This window comes from Engystomops pustulosus, chromosome 6, assembly GCF_040894005.1.
Source record: "Engystomops pustulosus chromosome 6, aEngPut4.maternal, whole genome shotgun sequence".
Taxonomy (NCBI): domain Eukaryota; kingdom Metazoa; phylum Chordata; class Amphibia; order Anura; family Leptodactylidae; genus Engystomops; species Engystomops pustulosus.
In genome coordinates, this window is record NC_092416.1 from 184,248,776 (window position 1) to 184,271,217 (window position 22,442).

General features: G+C 47.4%; 2 protein-coding genes across 2 annotated transcripts in view; both read right to left on the bottom strand.

Annotated features, from left to right (window-relative positions):
- Window positions 1-22,442, bottom strand: part of LOC140066024 (uncharacterized) — a 110,543-nt gene that overhangs the window by 63,503 nt on the left and 24,598 nt on the right. The window contains exons 4-5 of the mRNA XM_072113588.1: window positions 17,294-17,384; window positions 16,656-17,074 (exon numbers count right to left, since the gene is read on the bottom strand). Coding sequence (XP_071969689.1) covers window positions 16,656-17,074; window positions 17,294-17,384 — 510 coding nt within the window. The remainder of the gene's footprint in view (window positions 1-16,655; window positions 17,075-17,293; window positions 17,385-22,442) is intronic.
- Window positions 12,875-16,127, bottom strand: LOC140065407 (uncharacterized). Its single transcript, XM_072113025.1, has one exon. It carries the CDS (start codon window positions 16,099-16,101, stop codon window positions 15,046-15,048), a length of 1,056 nt encoding a protein of 351 aa, XP_071969126.1. The 5' UTR covers window positions 16,102-16,127; the 3' UTR covers window positions 12,875-15,045.

The window sequence follows — 22,442 nt, forward strand, 5'->3', positions numbered from 1 at the left end:
TGTGTGGGAGGAGTCCGGCTTCAGGGGTGGAGAAGCTATAGGACCTGTGATGATGTCATAGTCATGTGATTATCCCTATGTAAGGGAGGAGTCCGGCTTCGGGGGTGGAGAAGCTATAGGACCTGTGATGATGTCATAGTCATGTGATTAGTCACATGTGTGGGATGGGTCAGGCTCCAGGACATGTTGTTAGAAACTATCCTTGATCCTCATGTGAGGAGAAGTTCTGACCAGGGATTAGACTGAAGGAAGCCCCACGTGGTGTAATAACGGATACCAATAGAACTATTGACTAAATATGAAATTAAATTGTTTGTTCCTTTACCAAACACAAAAACCCCAGCGCACCCCTTCTATTTATACAATAAGCAAATTACTGACAACACGTGGGAGGATCATTACATGAAATGGAAGATATTTCTATAAATGGGCCAGTTTTTTTTACCTTCTCTACTTTACCTGCAGGAGCAAACATGTTCTTGTGTACATGACAGACGTCTCCCTTATTGTCTTTATTTCATCGCTTGCACAAAATGTCTGTCAAGAACAAATCTCTCATACACATAAAGGGGGAGATGTGGAGAAGACCTTGTTTGGGTGATGTTGTAGTGGCACTTATCAATTTCCAACCTTTCCAGTTCTATGTGCTGCCAACAAAACCTTTTCACCACTAAAGGATAAAATTGACAAATTTTGTACAGAGATTGTGGGCACTAAAATAGAAACTCTCTTAGATTGTTTCAGAATATATAAATATATTTAATTTGATTGGCTTATACCGATACAGTACTAAACAACAGTGGTTAAAAAACAGTAATTAAAAAGACCAATGTATAACACAGGAAAATTCTTATTATATTTGTATATGTTTTCTGAATATAAAGTAGTCCAAAAAATATTGCTTGTTCTCCAGTGAGTAATTTATCGTTGTGTTCATACACAAGAGGAGATAAAATTATACATAAACAAAAATAAAAAATAAAACATTTTACAAGGTACCTTCGTAAAATTCTTATGGAGGAAGAAACAGGTCGTCACATATGTGTAAGGTCTATGTCTGTTGTATAGCACATATGCATTGTGGTTTGTGACCAAGAGGTAAATACTCCAGGAGGATTGTGCTTTCAGGTCATAGGGCCCTATGCCTGCAGCACACTTTTTCGTAAAAAATAGAAAATGATAAACATTATTAATAAAACGGTTATTCTTTGAGCAGCTTCAATCTTTTGAACAACTTCAACTTTTATATTGTGCCATTTCAATTTATAATATGCAACTGTCTACTATGCCATCCGGCACTCACGGTTAGTTGGTATTCGGCTGGGTTGGTGTTGTTGTTCCTTTGCGGGGCTATATTGTTTCCCCGTGGCTCCTACTTTTTGGGTCCCCAGTTGCGCTTGTTTTACCATTTTGGTGAACGCCGTGTGAGATGTCTCCAGACTATGCTGGCTGGGTTCGTTCTTTGCTCAGCAGTGGCGTTGAGAACGTATTTTTTACGAAAATGTGTGCTGCAGGCATAGGGCCATATGACCTGAAAGCACAAACCTCTAGGCTTGGGGTCCGTGGATGGCTTTTAACCGACCCCCTGAGTTCAACACCTTCACCTGAGCTAGTTATCTCTTCTGCTAATCGATCAATCAATTATCACCTGAACTACTTAATTCTACAGGTTCTTTGTCTTTTAGTACCCGACCCCTCTCTTTCCATTGCCCCCCTTCTCTTATAGTAGATATGTTTTTTTGTATTGTTTCCGTTTTTTTTGTTGTTCATATATATCTTCTCAGACATATTAATATGAATAGGTCTATGGAAACACTGTGTAAACAACACTTAACTGATAGTACCTCATTGGCTGGTTATGTATCTACAGATGATTAGGGTAGAAATTTTGATTGGCCTCTGTTCCACCTTTCTTTCCTTTCCTCGGGAGGATAACTGTTGCTTGTCTATTAGTGTCAGGATTCGGGATGTCGCAAGGAAACTTTCTCTTTCCTTCCTCGGGAGGATAACTGTTGCTTGTCTATTAGTGTCAGGATTCGGGATGTCGCAAGGAAACTTTCTCAATGGCGTAAGCACAAAGATTCGGTAGGGTTATCAGGAAGAGGCAGGCTTAAATAGATTACTTGACAATGGGCAGCGCCAATTAGCGGCATGCTGGACCTTCACCTCAAAAGGACCCAGGAACGAGGACCAAACTTGTAGCCAGGGATCTTAAGCCGGACATACTTGGAGGACAACCAGACTTTGTTACCAGGAGCAAAGAGGCCTGCATCTTTTATCGGCCTGGAACCTGGTTCGGCCGAAGCCTGTAATAAAGAACCGTCGCCTGAACCTTAGAGACGCGGTTCGCGGCTCTATTGTCCAGTTCCTGGACACCCCTCAAGATCCCGGACTGGCCACGCTTATTTCCAAGAAGGCGCTGGACCACGAGGTGCCAACCGCTGCGCCCAATAAGATAGAGCCGAGACCAGCACCCGTGCCTCACCCAGGCTCAGCAGAGACACCAGCAGCCGACACAGCCTTAATGGGAGATGAACTATGCAACACAGAGGTATGCTCCCCCTCACATGAAGCACCCCCTGAGCTGTCCTCGTCACACATTAGTGGGGGAGACGGGGACTTCCCACCACTATGGGCCTCAGCACTGCGGGATAAGGGAGCAACATGGAGGGGCAATATGCCAAAACCTCGATCCTCTCGTAGTGCCAGCAACCTATCTCATGGCCCAATTCAGGCCACAACATAAGCTCACCAACACGGGGGGCACCCATCCTCCCCCCATCTTAGCGGCTCGCCCCGTCTTACCTTCAGCCCATGGGGCTCACAGGGCTCATCCCCAGCACGGGCAGCAGCCTCACCATCACCGCCATATGTGCCAATGGAAACCCCAAATCTTTTGACACAGGACCCCGGATGGGACTGGCAAGCCCACCTACGCTCCATACCGACCAAAGGTGACCTAGAGACTCTCCTGGCCAAACTTGAGACCTCACATAAACGGGACATGGATATCCTGCGACAAGATATACATCATGTGGGTGCTAGAGTAGTGGAGATAGAAGAGTCGCAGGAACATACTCTTAAACTCATAGCGGACCACCATCAAGTAATACAGGCCCACTCCAACCAAATCTCTGATATTCTGACACATATTGATGACATTGAAAATCGCCACAGGAGAAATAACATTGGGATAAGGGGCCTGAGTGAAGAAGTGGAACCCTCTCAGCTGGAAAAGTGGGCCCAAGGCTTTTTTGCATCTATCCTCACTGCCGAGAAAATTGCATCTCCCGCCGTTTTGATTTTTGGCGGCCAGAAACAGAGCCAATCACAAGCTAGGAGACTCTGCACTCCACCCAGCATGACATGGTACCCTTACACGTCGATAGCAGTGGTTGGCTGGCCTGATCAGGTGACCCTGGAATAGACTAGCCCCTGCCCGCGCTGCTCGGATCATTCTCTGTCTGGATACCGTTAGGGAGAGAGCTGCTGCTGGTCAGGGATAACGTTATGGTGTTCTATTAGATAACTGTTGGGCAGGAGTGATTCTACAAGAACCCAACAGCCCTTCTTAGGCCTACAATAGCGTTATATATTTTATTTTTTTTTATTTGCTTGTGGCTGGCCTTGCTGGCACTAGTAGTGCAGCTAGTACCATATTGTGACGAATTTGCAGGGAGACTTGCGAACGTTCTATTTAGCTCTTAGTGACACACATATCCATCTCAAACACCTAAGTGGGACAATTTATTAGGGGTCTGATTGAATTAGGCACAGAAAAAAAACACAAAAAACTAAAAAAACACAAAAAAAATTCACAGTTTACACTTTAATTTTGAAAATGATGAACCCGAGGGCCAGGGGTAGAGGACGAGGGCGTGGGCGTCCAACTACTGCAGGGGTCAGAGGCCGCGGTCCTGGGCGGGGTGAGACACCACCTGCTGATGAGGGAGCAGGGGAACGCCGCAGAGCTACACTCCCTAGGTTCAGGTCTCAAGTTACTGGGACTCGTGGTAGAGCACTGTTGAGGCCAGAACAGTGCGAACAGGTGATGTCGTGGATTGCGGACAATGCTTCTAGCCATTTGTCCACCAGTCGGTCTTCCACGCAGTCCACCCATGTCACCGAAATCAGCACTCCTCCAGCTCCTCCACCTCAGCCTCCTTCCCCCCAGTCTGCCCCCTCCCAGGAAAATTTGGCATTTGAACCGGCATACTCTGAGGAACTGTTTTCTGGACCCTTCCCAGAGTCACAAACCACTTGTCCGGTTGCTGCTGAGCTCTTTCCCGATGCCCAGATTTTCCACCGGTCGCAGTCTGTGGGTGATGATGACATTGTTGACGTAGTGGAAGAAGTGTGTGAAGAGGTGTCGGCGATGAGGAGACACGGTTGTCAGACAGAGCTATTACAGGGCATCATGGCGCAGGCTGATCTGTGGCTGGCACCGCTGCACCTGAAGCCAGGCATGGTTGTGTGTGACAACGGCCGTAACCTGGTTGGCGGCTCTGCAACTCGGCAGACTGACACATGTGCCATGCCTGGCCCATGTGTCAAATCTCATAGTTCAGCGGTTACTCCAGACATACCCCAATCTGTCTGATTTGCTCACGAAGGTGCGCCGCATCTGTGCGCATTTCAGGAAGTCCAGCACAGATGCTGCCACTCTCAGGGCAGCGCAGTGCCGCCTCCAGCTGCCCGCTCACCGACTGTTGTGCAACGTGCCTACGAGGTGGAATTCAACATTAACCATGTTATCCAGAGTTTACCAGCAGCGTAGAGCGATTGTAGACTGCCAGATGTCAACTTCCACCAGAACTGGTAGTCAGGTCAGTCAGCTTCCTCAAGTCTACAATGAGGAGTGGACGTAGATGTATGATGTCTGTGAGGTGCTGAGTAACTTTGAGGAGTCAACACAGATGGTCAGTGGCGATGCCGCCATCATCAGCCTCACCATCCCGCTGCTTGGCCTGTTGAAAACCTATGGTCAGCATGAAGTCGGAAGCTTTGCGCTCGTAACAAGAGACGGGAGAAGAAGATTTCCTTGTTGACAGCCAGAGCACCCTCAGGTCTGTTTCTCAGCGCATATCGGAGGAGGTGGAGGAGGATGAGGAGGAAGAGGAGGAGAATGTTGGCGAGACAGAAGAGGGGAGCATTGCTCAGTCCTTCACTGTTCAGCGTGTATGGGCAGAAGAAGAGTTGGAGGAGTTGTAGGAGGAAATGGACAGTCAGGCCAGTGAGGGGAGTGAATTCTTGCGCGTTGGGACTCTGGCACATATGGCAGATTTCATGCTGCCTATCCCATGACCCTCGCGTTCAAAGAATTTATTCCAGTACTGATTACTGGGTATTCACTCTCCTGGACCCACGGTACAAGCAAAATCTTTCCGCTCTCATCCCTGGAGAGGAAAGGAGTGTTAGAATGCATGAATAACAGCAGGCCCTGGTGCACAAGCTGAAACAGTATTTCCCTTCTGTAGCGCCAGCGGCAGAGGGCGTACTTCTGCGGGACAAGTAGCGAGGGAGAGTAGGCGAGCAGGCAGCTTGTCCAGCACTGGCAGGGGTACGCTTTACACGGCCTTTGCCAGTTTTATGTCACCCCAGCAAGACACTGTCACCTGTCCCTAGTCTCGGCAGAGTAGGGCTGATCTTTACAGAAAGATGGTGAAAGAAGCTCAACCTGAATAATGTATGCACTCCTCCTCCTCATTTTCCTCCTTCTCCTCCTGTTTGTACACTAAAGCAGAGGAAACTGGCTATTTTTTGCCAGGGCCAACTGGCTCTAGCTATAGTACTCTATGTATTTAGTTTTTCTGGAGGGCCACCTACCTGCTCCTCTGGTTTGAAAACCTTTTTTAGTTCCACATACAGGCACTATCCAAATTTAATTGTCTCCATAGCAGCCTCCAAAAGTCGTCCATATAGCTGCCTCCATACATCGTCCCCTTATCTAACGAGCTGTGTCAGGCAGAATTTTGGGTTGTTTTCATGGCTTCCACATCAAACTTGTTAACTTTGTCGCCACCCTGCTGTGTTATCCAGAAAATATACTGCCAAACTTTTATCATTTACCGATATTATTTCAGCGCTTCTTGCGCATCTGTATACATTCCCCTCCCCTGCCATAACCAAGCCAATTACTTATAAGAACAGTACTACACTTGATCTTATCCCAAAGTTCCTAAAAGTGCTGTTTGTAGCCCCAGTCTGCTTTGAAAATTATAATTTTTTCAAAGTAAACGCTTCTGGCCCCAACGCCCATTTTGGGTGGGGAGGAGCCGAGAGGCAGGGGCTTGGACAGACGAAAGCTCGCCTGGCAGCGGACCGCCAGCTCCATCCCAAGATTAGGCAGCCTCAGAGGCATCCATGCATGCTGCCCCTGCTGTTTCCTGTCCATTTTGCCTCCACGATCCTCCACAGCGTCCACCAATGTCTCCATGCGCAACTTTCAACTGTCTATACCCCAGACGCTGGAGCACGAGAAGAAATACAGCACATCATCCCCTTATTAAACGAGCTGTGTCAGGCAGAATTTTCGGTTGTTTAACCAAATACATAATGGAACTCGGCCCATCTGTCGCCGCCATGCTGGAGACCTGAAGTTGTGTCAGGCTCATTTTTCGGGTGTTTCACCAGATACGTTATGGAACTTGGTCACTATGTCGCCACCATGCTGTGTTATCGACTAAATATACCGTCAACCTTTTGTTCACATAGGAAATCATTTCAACGCTTCTTGCTCACCTCCTTTGGTTCCTCTCTGCCGCCTTAACCAGGCAAAATACTGATACATACAGTGCTACACATTATCCTCGCCAAAAGGAATTTTTTAAATTGGTTTGAAGCCTGAGTCCATTTGGGGTTTGTCTCCATGCCACTCTCTAGCCTGCCACTGCTGCCCCTGCCACTGCATCCCGTCTTCTATAGTGTCAGGGTCAATTATTGCATGTTTTAGATGCTATCTAGCCTCATTTGGTCACTCTGTCATGGCCATGCTGTTGCCCATAGTTTTGGCATATTGGTACGATTAAGCAGCCTCAGAGGCATCCATGCATGCTGCCCCTGCTGTTTCCTGTCCATTTCCGTGGTGTTTCCATCCTTTTATGAGGTTATCAGGTGCTAGCTTCCCTTGCAGACCCTTGAAAAATGCTCGAGTCTCCCATTGACTTCAATGGGGCTCGTTATTCGAGAGGAGCACTCGAGCATCTGGAAAGGTTCGTCTCGAATAACTCGCACCCGAGCATTTTAGTACTCGCTCATCTCTAGTTATATTGTTACTCCCTCTGATGTACAGATGGATCCGAGTAAGGTTCAGGCGCTCACATATTGGGTACGGCCTACCAATCTTAAGGCCTTACAATGTTTTTTAGGTTTTGCTATCTATTATCGGAACTTTATTAAGAACTTTCCCGTAATCCTCAAACCCCTCACGGATTAAACCCATAGGGGTGCTGATCCGAGTAATTGGTCCCCTGCCGCTTGCTCTGCGTTTGAAACTCTAAAAGCGTCTTTCTCTTCTCTTTCCTGACCTCTCTCAACCATTTGTTGTGGAGGTAGATGCCTCCGAGGTTGGAGTAGGTGCAGTGTTGTCTCAGGGGTCCTCCACTCTCACCAGACTTAGGCCCTGTGCATATTTCTCTAGAAAGTTTTCTTCTTGTGAGAGGAATTATGATATTGGTAATTGAGAGCTCCTTGCCATTAAGTGGGCATTTAAAGTCTGGCGACACTTTTTGGAAGAATGCTCTTCATCCTATAACTGTGCTCACGGATCATAAGAACTTAGTATATTTGGATACTGCTAAGCGCTTGAACTCAGGCTAGGTGGGCCTTGTTTTTCTCTCGCTTTAATTTTGTGGTCACCTACCGACCTGGGTCAAAAAATGTGAAGGCTGATGCCTTGTCCCGAAGCTTCGGGACTCCTGAGCTTCCAGAGGCTACAGACAGTAATATTTTATCTCCAGGTGTTGTGCTGGCAGCTGTCTTCTCCCACCTCTCCTCTAAAATTTTAGCAGGACAAAGATCTGCACCTAGAGACCTTCCGGAAGGCAAATTATTTGTTCCTCTTTCTTGTCGTTTGAGAGTGTTGGAGGAGACGCATTGCTCGGTATTGACAGGTCATCCGGGAATGCAGAGTACCGTGGATCTCTTTAAGAGAAGTTACTGGTGGCCTCACATGACTAATGATGTGCACGCATTCGTCCAAGCCTGTCAGGTCTGTGCGCGAGGAAAGACTCCCAGGAGACGTCCTGAGGGGCCTCTTCTTCCGCTTCCAGTTCCCACCAGGCCATGGTCTAAAGTTTCTATGGATTTTGTCACAGATCTGCCAGCATCTCGAGGATATACAGTGATTTGGGTGTTAGTGGACCATTTCTCTAAAATGGCACACTTTGTTCCATTAAAACAGTTAGGAGTTGTCTGAATTGTTTATACAAAAACAGCATGTAGGGGTAAAAGAGGATATATAACATAACCTTTATTTACTATTTTTACATAAAACCGCATCAAATTGATGCACAAACATCTCAATCAAATAATTCAATCTGCGGAAGTGTACAGTCATTGATAATCATCGTCAACAAGAAAAATGACACCACCTTTTACTCAGGCAGTCTTATCCTACCATGCTTCAGACGACTTGAGGGTGTTGAGCTGGACGACCAGGGGCGTATAGGGCTAAACTGTCCCTCTAAATACCCCTCAAACTCCCGCCCTTACAAGGGCAGTCCACAACTGTCCTTATTCTTAAACACGCATTCCCCCTGTCTAGCGCCACCTTCGCTGACGTGTTTTGTCCTTGTGACTCTTCAGGGGGATATTTAGTTAGGACCGAGTCCGGCATAAAGTGGCATGCAATGGAGGACCACTTAGCTGTAAGCTAAATTGTGGAGCAATATGTAAATCCTGCTCGTCCGCGGCCCTAGTGGTGGACTCGGGGACGTAGTGTGCAGGCTAGCTTGCTGACCGCGCCAGATAGACGGTGCTTCCGTGTATTTAAACCTAAAACCCCACCTCCTGTAAGTGCTCATTGGGCACACCCCCTTACCACCTGGGGATCCTATTGGTCGTTCGCGGTGCTGTATCACCATGCGGCGGACCACAGTGCCTCTGCATGGTGCCTGCTATTGTGGTTATTCTGCACCATGAGGGGTGAATTCCCAGAAGTTGTCCAGCTCCTATCAGTTTCTGGAGGTGGGGTTCTGGCTGCATAAATTGCAGCTTCACTAGTCACCTGTGCCAGTGTTTGAAATCCCTTTCTTCACTTGCTCCTTGCTGTTAGTTTGACTTGCTCTTTGTCTGAATTGTTGTGATCTCGGCTACTTTTTTGACATTGACTCTTTGCTTACTGATTTTGCTCTTGACGTAACTCTCGTTGTGACTCTGGCTAGTTTACCAGTTTTTTGTGTTTTATGTTTGTCAGTCTGTTCGTGTTTTCCCATCCCACACTTATCCAGTGTATTTGGAGTCTTCAAGTAGTCGCCCCACAGTTTAGCATGGGGGGGTTATAGGAAGGGACAGAGGTTGGGGCAAGCTCAGGGCACACTATCCCCTGTCTTCTGTGTTACTCAACCCTAACAGTTCCCCTTTGTCCCAGACACCTGCTGGCGTTGTGGAGCGGGGGTGGGCTCCATGCTCCACATTTGGTGGGAGTGTGGGCCCATCCAGGATCTCTGGCGGGCTGTCTTCAATGTCTACAACACTATCTACAAAGGAAAGATTGTTCCAACCCCTGAGTTGGCGCTTCTTTCAATGTATTCTGGAACTATCGCTAAATACAAAAAAAAGCACTACGCCACTTCCTTATGGCCACACGACAAATAATCCCCAGACTTTGGAGATCGACCGAGACACCCACCAGGTTGCAACGGATAGAGGCGCTTGACTCAATCAAACACTTGTTGGAATTGAAGGCGAGTGACGAGGGCAGATATGAACAATTCAATAACATATGGTCTGTTTGGATTGATTACCAGCACACAATTGGCTGGCCACAGACAACAACATACATGACCCGCAAATATAGGTATGCGGCGCTGTTCACCCCTCACCACCCATATCTCTCTGCCCCCGCCCCATCTCCCAAACCCTACTACTCTTGTGTGTGCTGTCTTGTCTTATATTTGCCAATCACCTCCAAGTTTTTTCAGCTACCCTTGAGAGGCTGTACTGTCATTTTGCATCCGGAGACCTCTGTCGGAGATGATATAGCCGAGAAATGGAAGACTCCGCTGATGGAATTGGCACTTCTCAAGTTTGGCGTAAAGGCAATTGGCCCTTAAACGACTGAGGACTTGCCGTATGTGGGTCTCAAGATCCGGAGAGAATACCAGATTGTCGTCCAAATAGACCACTACACAGACATAAAGCAAGTCTCTAAAGATGTCATTAACAAATTCCTGGAGGACGGCAGGTGCGTTACAGAGTCCAAACGGCATCATCAGGTACTCAAAGTGTCCATCACAGGTATTAAAAGCAGTTTTCCACTTGTCTCCCTGGCGTATACCAATGAGGTTGTAGGCGCCACAAAGATCCAATTTGGTGAAGATCTTGGCTCCACGAAAATGGTCAAACAGCTCTGTGATCAACGGCAACGGATAGCGGTTCTCAATTGTGACCTTGTTTTGGTCACAAAGAAAAAGCCTGTACCAGCCGGAGAAGAGGACTTACGTATGAATCCCCTCTTCAGGTTTTCTTTGATATAGTCCAATATGGCTGCGGTTACTGGTACTCAGAGTGGGTACACACGGCCCGTGGAGGGGGCGTATCCGGCAGCAGATCCACAGGACAGTCGTAGGGGCGGTGAGGCGGCAACGTCTCGGTCTGCTTTTTCGAGAAGACGTCAAAAAAGTCCTTATAACAGGCGGGAAGACCCTCCAGGGGCTTGAGAGTCACAGAAGAAACCAAGACTGGCACTGGATGAGGTATCTGCACACAGCGAGACTGGCAATCAGGACCCCACTGAAGGATCTCCCCCGTTATTAGGAAATAAAAAGACAGTGTCTCCTTGTGCAGCACACCGACCTGCAAGGACAAAGGCTTGGTGCAGTACTGGAACAGGTCAGAGAGGATTTGGCTACTGACAGAGGAGATGACCAAGGGCTTCTCGAGGCAACCCACAGGGATGTGATGCCGGGAGACCAGAGCGGCATCCAGGAAGTTCCCTGCAGAACCAGAGTCCAAGAAGACAGATAACTGGAACTGAGTACCGGTGCCAATGCTGAGAAGCATCAGAATCATGAGTTGTGCAGAAGCTTTGATTACACCTAGGGACACTTCTCCCAAGAACCCTAGGTGCTGGAGTTTTCCAGACGCTGGGGACGGATAGCGCAAGACCCAAGGAAGTTTCCTTGACGTCTTCTGATATGCTCCTGGGAAGAGAGTCTGGCTCCGTCCACCTCCATAGGCTCCTCTGCAGATGGTATGACTGCAGGCTGGAGCTGCCTTTGGAAAGCAGGAGCCAGGCGGGGAAGGTGTCCTGGGCGGGCTTGGGGTTGCTTCAGGCATAACTCTTCGGCACGCTCCCTAAACCGCATGTCAATCCGGGTGGCCAGGGTGATGAGACCACTCAGGGTAGACGGCAGATCACGAGCAGCCAGAGCGTGAGAGGCTAGGGCCGTGTTGTTCCTGGAGAGTTCTGAAGCCAGCGTATAGAACTGGACAGCATATTCTCCCATGGAAGACTTCCCATGGGGCAGATTCAACAGCCGAGGAGGTTCGTGCAGGTTCTTTATACACGGACTGGAGCTCCGCCAGAAATGTCGTGAGAGTAGCCGTGACCGGGTCGTCTCTGTCCCAAAGAGGGGTAGCCCAGGCCAGGGCTTTCCCGGAGAGGAGACTGGCGATGAATGCCACCTTGGATTGCTCCGTGACAAATTGAGACGGCATGAGTTGTATGTGCAGAGAGCACAGGGTTACAAAGTCCCTGCACAGCCTGGGATCTCCATCATACTTGTTGGGCATAGACATCCGTAGCCTAGGTTCAGCTGCAGGAAGACAGGCTGGGGTAGCAGCAGCTGCGGGAGCAATCTCAGGAACCTGTTGCTGATGTTGAGCGGCTAGCAGCTGTTGCAGCATGGCGGTGACCTGTCCCAGCTGTTTGCGTTGAGCGGAAATCTGCCGGGATTGCTGGACCACGATGGTGAAAAGTTCGGGCTGACCGGAAAGTGGAACCTCAGCAGGATCCATGGCCAGATCTTACTGTCAGGATTCGGGATGAGAGGATCCTCTGGACCACCACGGGAGGTGGTACTAGCCGACACCTGGGACCAGAATCTAAGTGGCACCTGGTCTTCACCAGAGCCCGCAACAAAGCAAGATGGTCTTGATGAGGCAGGGTACCACCATGTCGTTCCACAGGTGTGACTAGCCTGCGGTGGCAGCCGAGGTTGAGGTACCTTAACGGAAGACAGTCTTGTGGTCGGGTCCAGGCACAAGGTCAGGGCAGGCGACAGAGATGCAATGTCATGTCCAATCCGCACACGGCACATGGGACACAGGAAATCAGGAGCTCAGCTCACGAAGGAACTCTGGCAACACAGAAACACGGAGGGACTCTGGTAACACAAGAACATGGCAACACAGGAACACACTGGAATGCAGGAATATTCAGGAATGTTGCAAAATCATTTTAAGCTGGCCTAGGACTAGGACTCGAGTACGCTTGCGCTTCCAAAAGCCAGAAAATTCTACTTCGGGGATCGAAATAAAAAACTGTCTGGTTTCTCTGGACTTTATAACTGATCTGCTAATATAATCCAGAAGTTCTAGTGGGTGGCAGATGATAAGTTCTCTATGAAGGCCTAATAGCACTCTTTTTTTTTTATGATTGTATTTTTATTATCATTTTTCAAACAAGAATTATCAAGTACATTTTATGCCTTGAAGTTTTTCAATAATAATACGAGAGTAAGACAGAGTTTATCCCATGGAATATTAACAATTGCCCTTTCCATTGGGATAACAAGAGGCTTCAAACCTAAGCCTAACAGTATAATGTTCCCATAATATTAAAGCTATACAGAAGAAGCCATTAAAATTATACCCAACAGGCCCAAGTCCCGCAAGATATTTCATTTCTACAGGTCTCCGTCTAAAAATCTGTGGGTAGATTCAAATTGCGATATCTTTCTCCTACATTGGAGGGACCTGGAGGACGTAGAAAAGGAGAAAAAAAAAAAAAAGAACAGACAGAGGGAAGCCATTTATACTTAACAATAACAACAAATAACATTTTGGTAGAAATAAAAGGGGGTATCCATATCACTTCCTCTCCCGCCCGCTCTTCTACCCAGAAGCGATCCCATTGCTCACATGTTTTATCAAACAATGAAATGCGATTTTTCAGGGAGGCAGTCAGGGATTCCATACTGCGAGTTTCCCTTACCCTGGAGAGTAGGTCCATTCGAGAGGGAAGGGGCTTGCCTTTTCCAGAATTGCGCTATCAAAAACCTCGCAGCTGTGAGGATGTGTCAACCCAGTTTATTAGCTGTCTTGGCCATGGGCTGAGGGGAGACATTCAACAGGTAAAATAAAGGAGAGAGTGGAATAGCCACCGCTACCACTGCCTGGAGGAGAGTCTTCACCTCCTGCCAAAAAGGCTGTATGAATGGACATGTCCAGAAGATGTGTTGAAGAGTCCCCCCGACTGAGCCACATCGCCAGCAATTGTCCGCATGTCTGGGAATAATCTATGAAACAAGGATGGAGTATGATACTGTTGCGACATTAGCTTGTACTGGTTCATAAGGAGGTTTTAGCCGCCCTTTGCCAAATCAGTTGTCTTGTTTCTTGTGATATAGGTCCCCCACTATGCCCTCCCACTTGGCCATGTATGGGTGTGCGATAGGTTCATCTGAGTTCGGGTACAATAGTATCATGTAGATATCTGATATAAGGCTGGAGGTGTGGGTAGCGGTACTGAGACCGTCTCAGTACTATCCAAAGATTGAAGTAAGTGTCTAATGTAAGATTGGCCGAGGGCGGGAGGTGAAATTTGTCCTGTAAGGCGTCAAATGGCAAGATCTTCGTAGTCTACAATGTCTGCAAACCGGAATAATCCCTTCTCATGCCAGGATTTGATTTCCTGCCTGCTGCATAGAAGGAGTGTGTAAGAAAGACTGCACAGGAGAACACTGAGATACCAGTGGAAACCTGTTCAAACAGGCCCTCCGTAATTTTATCATGAATGAAATAGGGCCTAGCTGAGAGCTGGGTAACGCGGGTGCCTCTTTAGGACAGAGATAGGAGTTAGGGTGAAAGGGGGCCAACCACAATTTTTCTATCTCCATCCATTTATAAAATGCCAACAGGATGAACCATGCCGGAATACGCCGCCAGTGTGTCGCCCAGTAATACCTGGTTATATCCGGCACCGATAAACCCCCCTTGGATTTGTGAGAGATCAAAACAGTCCTAGAGATCCTGTGTCTCTTCTTCGCCCATATAAAGTGTAATAGCACCGATGCTGGTAATGTTTCGAAAAGATAAAGCAGCTTAGGCAGGATAGTCATTTTTACCGCCGCTATCCTGCCAAAAAGGGAAAGGGGAAGGCTGTTCCAGCTAATAGCGCTCTTTAAGCTGTTAGATTTCAAGTTGAACTTCTCTTTATTCTATCATCCTCAGACTACAGGAAAAACTGCATTTTTGGCAGCCTGTGCTCCATGTAGTGTCACTTTTGCACTGCTATCAATCCTGAGATGCCTCAGCAGGAAATGTGGAAAAGCCTCAGCACTACATCAGAAAACACAGTCAGGGCCAAGTCCATCCCTAGTGTTAAGGTGTATAATGAAGTTATTTATTTCTGATTTCTTCAGCCGCTATAAAGAGAGACCAAGCTGTCTGTTTCATCATTATAATTTCTTTAAAGATGGGGCAGTGACAATTATATTTTATAAGTAAATGTCTGGTAACTAGTAACAAATTCTTAGATCTTAAAATTAAATATAGATATGACTTGGAATCATCAGTTTTTTTTAACATGTTCCACTTAGTACGTCACACAATCTAAGGCTAAAACATCTGCAATCTGTTGCCAAAACATTTCCCCCCGATTTATAATGTGAATTCTGCTTTACCACTGTGTACGCGCGTTTGATGGTAAACAAGATCCGATTTCTGAGAAAAACATTTTCCGCAATCTAAACATGAAAATGGCTTCTCCCCTGTGTGAATTCTCAGATGTCTAACAAGATCTGATTTATGGGCAAAACATTTCCCACATTCTGTACATGAAAATGGCTTCTCCCCTGTGTGAGTTCTTTGATGTGAAACAAGATGTTCAATGCAGGAAAAACATTTTCCACATTCTGAACATGAAAATGGTTTCTCTCCCGTGTGAGTTCTCTGATGTTTGGCAAGATGTGATTTCTGGCTAAAACCTTTTCCACATTCTGAACATGAAAATGGCTTTTCCCCTGTGTGTATTCTCTGATGTTTGGTAAGATGTGATTTTTGGATAAAACCTTTTCCACATTCTGAACATGAAAATGGCTTTTCTGCTGTGTGATTTCTCTGATGTATGTTAAGATCTGATTTTTGGCTAAAAGCTTTCCCACATTCTGAACATGAATACGGCTTCACCCCTGTGTGAATGCTCTGATGGCTAACAAGATTTCTCCTGGTTAGAAAACATTTCCCACATTCTGAACATGAATACGGCTTCACCCCTGTGTGAATTTTCTTATGTCTAACAAGACATCCGAAGCGTGGAAAACATTTCCCACATTCTGAACATGAAAATTTTTCCCCTGTGTGAATTCTCAGATGTGTGGTAAGATGTGAATTCTGCCTAAAACCTTTTCCACATTCTGAACATGAAAATGGCTTTTCTCCTGTGTGATACATTTGATGAATAAGGAGCTCATTATTTTGAGTAAAACCTTTCCCACATTCTGAACATGAATACGGCTTCTCCTCCATGTGAATTCTCTGATGTTTTCTAAGATTTGATTTTAGGGTAAAACTTTTCCCACATTCTGAACATATAAATAGCACTTTCCCTGTATGACTTATGATCATGTTCTTTGCAGTTCCTGATGATTCTGTAGATGGAACCAATTTAATAGGATCAGGCATATAAGGTTCCTCTGCTTCAGATTCTGATATCATATGTTCCTCTGAGCTCTTGGTACAGTCATCTGCAAAAAATGAACATTGGCTGTGAGAAAACTCTTTCCTGCTTACCATAAGGTTCTGTATTATTACTGATGTAATAATACAGCCTCCTCCTCCGAGGTCCTGGTGAGCAGTATTCCTGACCCTCATAGCTCCCACCTTCCAGCTTTTCTTAGTCTATGTCTCCATGTTCTGTATTGTGTTATCACTCGTCTCTGCTTTATCTAGTGGTTACTACTCACCTGGGCAGTTACCTGTAGGAATCTCCTCCTTACATCGCTCATCGCCCCTCACATATGTCTCTGGAGCAGTAATATTCTTCACATCTTCACCCTGATACAAGAAAAAGGGTGAAAAATTGGAAAAGTCACCAGACAATGAAGAAGGTTCTTTTTAACCCCCAACTTGGACACTATAAAATCTGTCCTCCACTCGGGGCAGATGAATCTTTGACCCTGTATATCCCTTAACTAAATGTCTTGAGAGGCTTAAGAATTTTACTAGGGATTGCTCCACCAGATCTATAAAGGGAAACATCCAAAACTTACTATAGCAGTTTGCCCAGAACATGAATACGGCTTCTCCCCTGTGTGAATGCTCTGATGTCTAGCAAGATATGATTTCTGAAACTGATTTTTTTTTCCACATTCTGAACATGAAAATGGCTTCTCCCCCGTGCGAATTATTTGATGTCTTAAAAGATTTATTTTTTCTGTATAGCTTTTCCCACATTCTGAACATATAAATAGCAGTTCCTCTGTATGACTTATGATAATGTTCTTTGCAGTTCCTGATGATTCTGTAGATAGATCCAATTTAATAGGATCAGGCGATGGATTGGTCTTGTGAAGGTCTGAGGATTCATCTGGGATGTTGTCCTGCTCTTCGGATGCATCTACTGTCATATAAGGTTCCTCTGCTTCAGATTCTGATATCATATGTTCCTCTGAGCTCTTGGTACAGTCATCTGCAAAAAAAGAACATTGGCTGTGAGAAAACTCTTTCCAGTGCACCAAAAGGTTCTGTATTATTACTGATGTAACATCTCAGTCTCTTCCTCCGAGGTCCTGGTGAGCAGTATTCCTGACCCTCATAGCTCCCACCTTCTAGCTTTTCTTAGTCTATGTCTCCATGTTCATTATTGTGTTATCACTCGTCTCTGCTTTACCTAGTGGTTACTACTCACTTGGGCAGTTACCTGTAGGAATCTCTTCCTTACATCGCTCATCGCCCCTCACATATGTCTCTGGAGCAGTAATATTCTTCATATCTTCACCCTGATACAAGAAAAAGGGTGAAAATTGGAAAAGTCACCAGACATGAAGAAGGTTCTTTTTAACCCCCAACTTGGACACTATAAAATCTGTCCTCCACTCGGGGCAAATGAATCTTTGACCCTGTATACCCCTTTACTAAATGTCTTGAGAGGCTTAAGAATTTTACTAGGGATTGCTCCACCAGATCTATGAAGAGAAACATCCAAAACTTACTATAACAGTTTGCCCTCCCTAACTGGTTGTGCATGAAACCAAGCCTTTTTTTCATACAAGTTTCAATTTCAAAATAAAACAAAAAGGAAGCACAAAGCAAAAGTCACGGGTGCTCCTGCGACCCATGTCCCAGGTTGCAGGCGCACCAACGTGCCTCCCTGTGCCCCCTCACGCCAGCAGCAGGTTCACTTACCTCGCCGTGCTCCAGCGATGGTCTTCTCACTGCAACCCACGCCCACCTCCTAGAGCTTGTGTGCCGGCCGTCTGAAATTTAAAGGGCCAGTGCACCACTAATTGGCGCTGGCAACCTAATAGGCAACCTCTTCCCTTATGCTCCGCCAGATATTTGTGCCCTTAAACCATCGAAAAAGCATTCCCTTACTGTCTGTGCAGTACCCGTTGTGAACTCCTACTATGTTCCTGACATTGATTCTTTGCTGCCGGTCATGACCTTCTGCTCCTTCCCGACTCCGATCCTGTCCTGACTTTTCGCCTGACAACAACTGTACCTCGCCTTGGCTGCCACCGTTAGCAAGTCGCGAATGTGAAGTGACCTGGTGGTATCCCGCCGCAGCAAGTATAACCCGCTTTGTGACAGGTTCTGGTGAAAACCAGGTGTCACTGAGATCCTGCTCCCAGGTGTCGGCTAGCGACATCGGTCGCAGGGTATACTACCCCGACCCTGACAATAAGATCCGGCCATGGATCCCACCAAGGTTCCCTTGCCAAAACTGGTTGACCTCACCACCATCGTGGCTTAGCAGTCCCAGCAGATTGCCGTGCAGGACAAGCAACTTTCCCATCTCACCGCCCTCATGCAGCAGTTTCTGAACACCCAGCAGCATCCTGTTCCTACGGCACCATCTGTAACAGCAGCTACTCAGCCTTCTACTGAACCCCATGCAGTCCAAATATGACAGAGACGCCAAGTCGCGCAGGGCTTCATCACCCAGTGCTCACTGCACATTGACCTGATGCCTCCGCAGTTTCCCACAGAGAGTCTTAAGGTGGCATTTGTGGTCAGTCTACTCTCCGGGAAAGCCCTGGCATGGACCACCCCCTCTGGGATAGGAACAACCTGGTCATTGCCAACATCAACGCGTTCCTCACGGAATTCTGGGCCGTCTTTGAGGAACCAGCCCAGGCATCATCTGCTGAGACCACCTTGTTGAAGGAGGACCTGTAGAAGGGGTTTATACACAGGTCCTCTTCTCCTGCCGATGCAGCGTTTTTTTTTGTGGCCTAAAAGGATGGCTCACTCCGTCCATGCATAGACTATTATGGCCTTAACCCTACACTGAAGAGTCGCTACCCATTGCTTTTGATCACAGAACTTTTCGACTGCCTACATGGAGCCAAGATCTTTACCAAACTAGACCTACACGGGGCACATAACCTCATCCATATCTGGGAAGGCGATGAGTGGAAGACCGCCTTCAATACTCCTACTGGGCATTTGCAGTATGTTGTCCCGCCGTTTGGACTCTAATGCACCAGCTGTATTCTAGGAGTTCATCAACAACATTTTCAGAGATTTGCTACATACCTTGTTGTGGTCTACCTGACCGATATCCTGGTGTTCTCTGCAGACCTCAAGTCCCATCAGATTCAGGTACGACAAGTTATAAGGCGCCTAAGCACTAAACTCGAGAAGTGTCAGTTTCATCAGAAGAGTCTTCCATTCCTCGGTTACCTCATCTCTGACAAAGGGCTACAGATGGATCCTATCAAGTTATCTGCAGTACTTCAGTGGCCTTGCCCAGTAGGAATTTGTGCTATCCAGAGATTCCTGGGCTTCGCTAATTACTATCGGCAGTTCATTCCGCATTTCTCCTCCCTCGTGTTTCCATTGTGGCACTGACAAAGAGAAACGCCAATCCTAAGCTGTGGCCTCTGGCGGCTGAAGAAGCTTTCTCCAAGCTGAACTCTGCCTTTGCCTCTGCTCCTGTTCTCAACCAGCTATTGAGAAACAGTTCCTGCTCAAGGTTGGCGCCTCCTCGGTTGGTGCTGGAGCTGTTCTCACCCAGAAAGGGCCCAAAGGTTGAACCCTCACGTGCGGCTTCTTCTCTAACACCTGCAGAGATGAACTACTTTATTGGTGATCGGGAGCTTCTGGCCATAAAACTTGCTTTAGAAGAATGGCATTATCTTCTGGAGGGAGCTCTTCATCCAGTCAGTATCTATACTGATCACAAAAACCTCCTGTACCTCCAGACTGCTTAGTGTCTCAATCCACAACAGGCTCGCTGGTCCCTCTTCTTCTCCCATTTCAATTTTTTGATACATTTCCGTCCTGCAGAGAAGAATGTTAAGGCCGATGCCCTCTCCCGTGCCACTGATGTAATTGGGGAAGAATCCGTTCCTAGACACATTGTTCCTCCTGAACGTTGTTTGTTGTCGCTCCTGTGGATCTACGGCAGCTTCCTCCTGGCAAGACCTATGTCCGATCCGCTCTACGGAGGAGGATATTAACTTGGGGACATTGCTCTAGTGTGGCTGTGCACCCTGGTGTGAAGAGATCCGTCGCTCTCATATCTCGTTTCTACTGGTGGCAAGATCTGGTCAAGGACGTTCGAGATTTTGCGAGTTCCTGCACTTTGTGTGCCCCTGACAAGTCGTCACTTCTCAAGCCAGCAGGTCTGCTCCTGCTGTTGCTGATACCCAGTTGCCCGTGGACTCACATAGCCATGTACTATATTATGGCTCTCACATCTTCTTCCAGTAATACAATTATTTGGGTGGTAAGAGATCGGTTTTCTAAGGTGTCCTACTTTATTCCTCTGCCTGGTCTACCTTCGTCTCCTCCTCTTGCTAGCCTGTTCCTTCCTCCATATCTTCCGGCGTCATGGACTTCCCCTGCACATTGTCTCAGATCATGGGGTCCAGTTTGTTTCCCATTTCTGGCAATCCCTGTGCGGTCAACTTCAAAGTGATGCTGGACTTCTCCTCTGTGTACCCTCCACAGTCCAATGGGCAAGTTGAGAGGGTTAATCAGACCCTGGGCTGCTGCTATCTCCACCTAACAGGATAACTGGTCCACTCTACTGCCATGGGCAGAATTCCCCTACAACTCTCTGGACTCTGAGTCTGCCGGTGCTGCTCCTTTCTTTGTTGTTTATGGACGAAATCCACGCCCACCTCTTCCTCTCTCCGTGTCTACTGATGTTCCTGCCATGGAAGAGTTGGTAGAAGACCCGTCACACCAGCAGCAGGTTCACATACCCCGCTGCGCTCCAGTGGCGGTCTCCTCGCTCCAGCGCGTGCGTCCCATCCTCTTAGGGTGTGCACATGCCAGGAGTATGAGATTTAAAGGGCCAGCGCACCACTAATTGCCACTGGCCACCTGACAATCTATAAATAGCCAACCTCTTCCCTCATGCCCTGCCGGATCTTTGTGCCCTTATACCATTGAGAAAGCGTTCCCTGACGATCTGTGTTTTAGCCGTTGTGACCTCCTGCTACGTTCCTGACTTCGATTCTTTGCCGCCTGTCTTGATCTTTTGCTACATCCCCGACTCCGATCTTATGCCGCCTGTCCTCACCTTCCGCCTGACAACTACTCCGATTTTGCCTGTTGACTCTGTACCTCGCCTCGCTCACCGCAAGCAAGTTTCGTCTGTGGAGCGACCTGGTGGTATCCTGCCGCAGCAAGTCCAACCCACTTTGCGACAGGCTCTGGTAAAAACCGGGTGCCACTTAGACTCCACTCCTAGGTGTCGGCTTGTATCATTGCTTGCAGTGGTACAGTGGGTCCACTACCTTGACCCGGACAGTGAAAGCTGTAAACAGCAAGAAAGAAGTTGTCCGAGGCACCTAAGTAAGATCACAATGGGGCATATTTATCATACACTAGCGCTCGTGCGCCAGTGTATGATAACCCGGCCGCTGCATTGTCGCAGTGCGGTACATCAAAAGGCAAAAGCCTCTTTATGAATCGGGGCAGCCAGCTGCATAGTATGTATTGCATGCCAGGCATAAAAGTCGTCGGTAGCAGTGAGTGCGCCAGCACGAGGACAGTAACACCCCGCGTCGCCCCAAACCCGGCCGCTCATGCCCCACTCACGCCCCTTCATGCCCCAATGGCGTAAAGTTGGCAAAGAGGGCAAAATATTTGAAAGTGGTAGCAATAAGCTAGTGCAGAACCCCTGCCGATGCAAGGCAGAGAGGTTGTTGCGAATACGTCCCAATATGTAGCTTGCAACCTGTGTGGAGTCTGATCAACCCCACAGCAGGTCACTACACAACACGGGGAACACTGCAGCGGTAGATTCTGCCTGGGAAGGCAGGAGTTAATTGTTTAATGTGATGTCTCTCCTTTAGCCAATCACATCGGTTCTCATATTGTATTGTAAGCTGGGATGCAATTGGAGGAGTAACCACCACCTGACCAGTGGGAGTAATAAAACCCCTGGTCAGGAAAGTTCTAGAGGTCAATCTAGTCCAGTCAGACAGAATAGTCAGACAGAGCAGTGAGACAGTATAGCTTTGAGGAGTTAGTGAGAGTAAAGGGGTATCATCCTACCTTCAAGGGTGATATTTGAAGTAACCCAGGACGTGTTGCTGAAGCATCCTACTAGGACACAGCTACCTGCCAGCCTGCCCTTGCATCCAGGCTGGTGATCAATCCCTGTGGTTCCCTCTCCAAGTGCATCCCCAGCCTGCTACTATTTGTCAAGATTCGTTTGGTACGTTATCTACTGTTCCTGTCGGTTCCAATAAAGAACTGCAAGTTATTTTTGTACAACGTCTTCCTCCGTCTGATCCCTGCTACGATGGCTGTCACCATCATGGGCACCCTATCCACCACACAGGAACTCATACTCCAGACCCCAAAGGGTTGCCCCA

Coding starts and splice junctions, on each gene's coding strand:
- LOC140065407 (XM_072113025.1), bottom strand. CDS start 16,101: ATGATATCAGAATCTGAAGCAGAGGAACCTTATATGCCTGATCCTATT.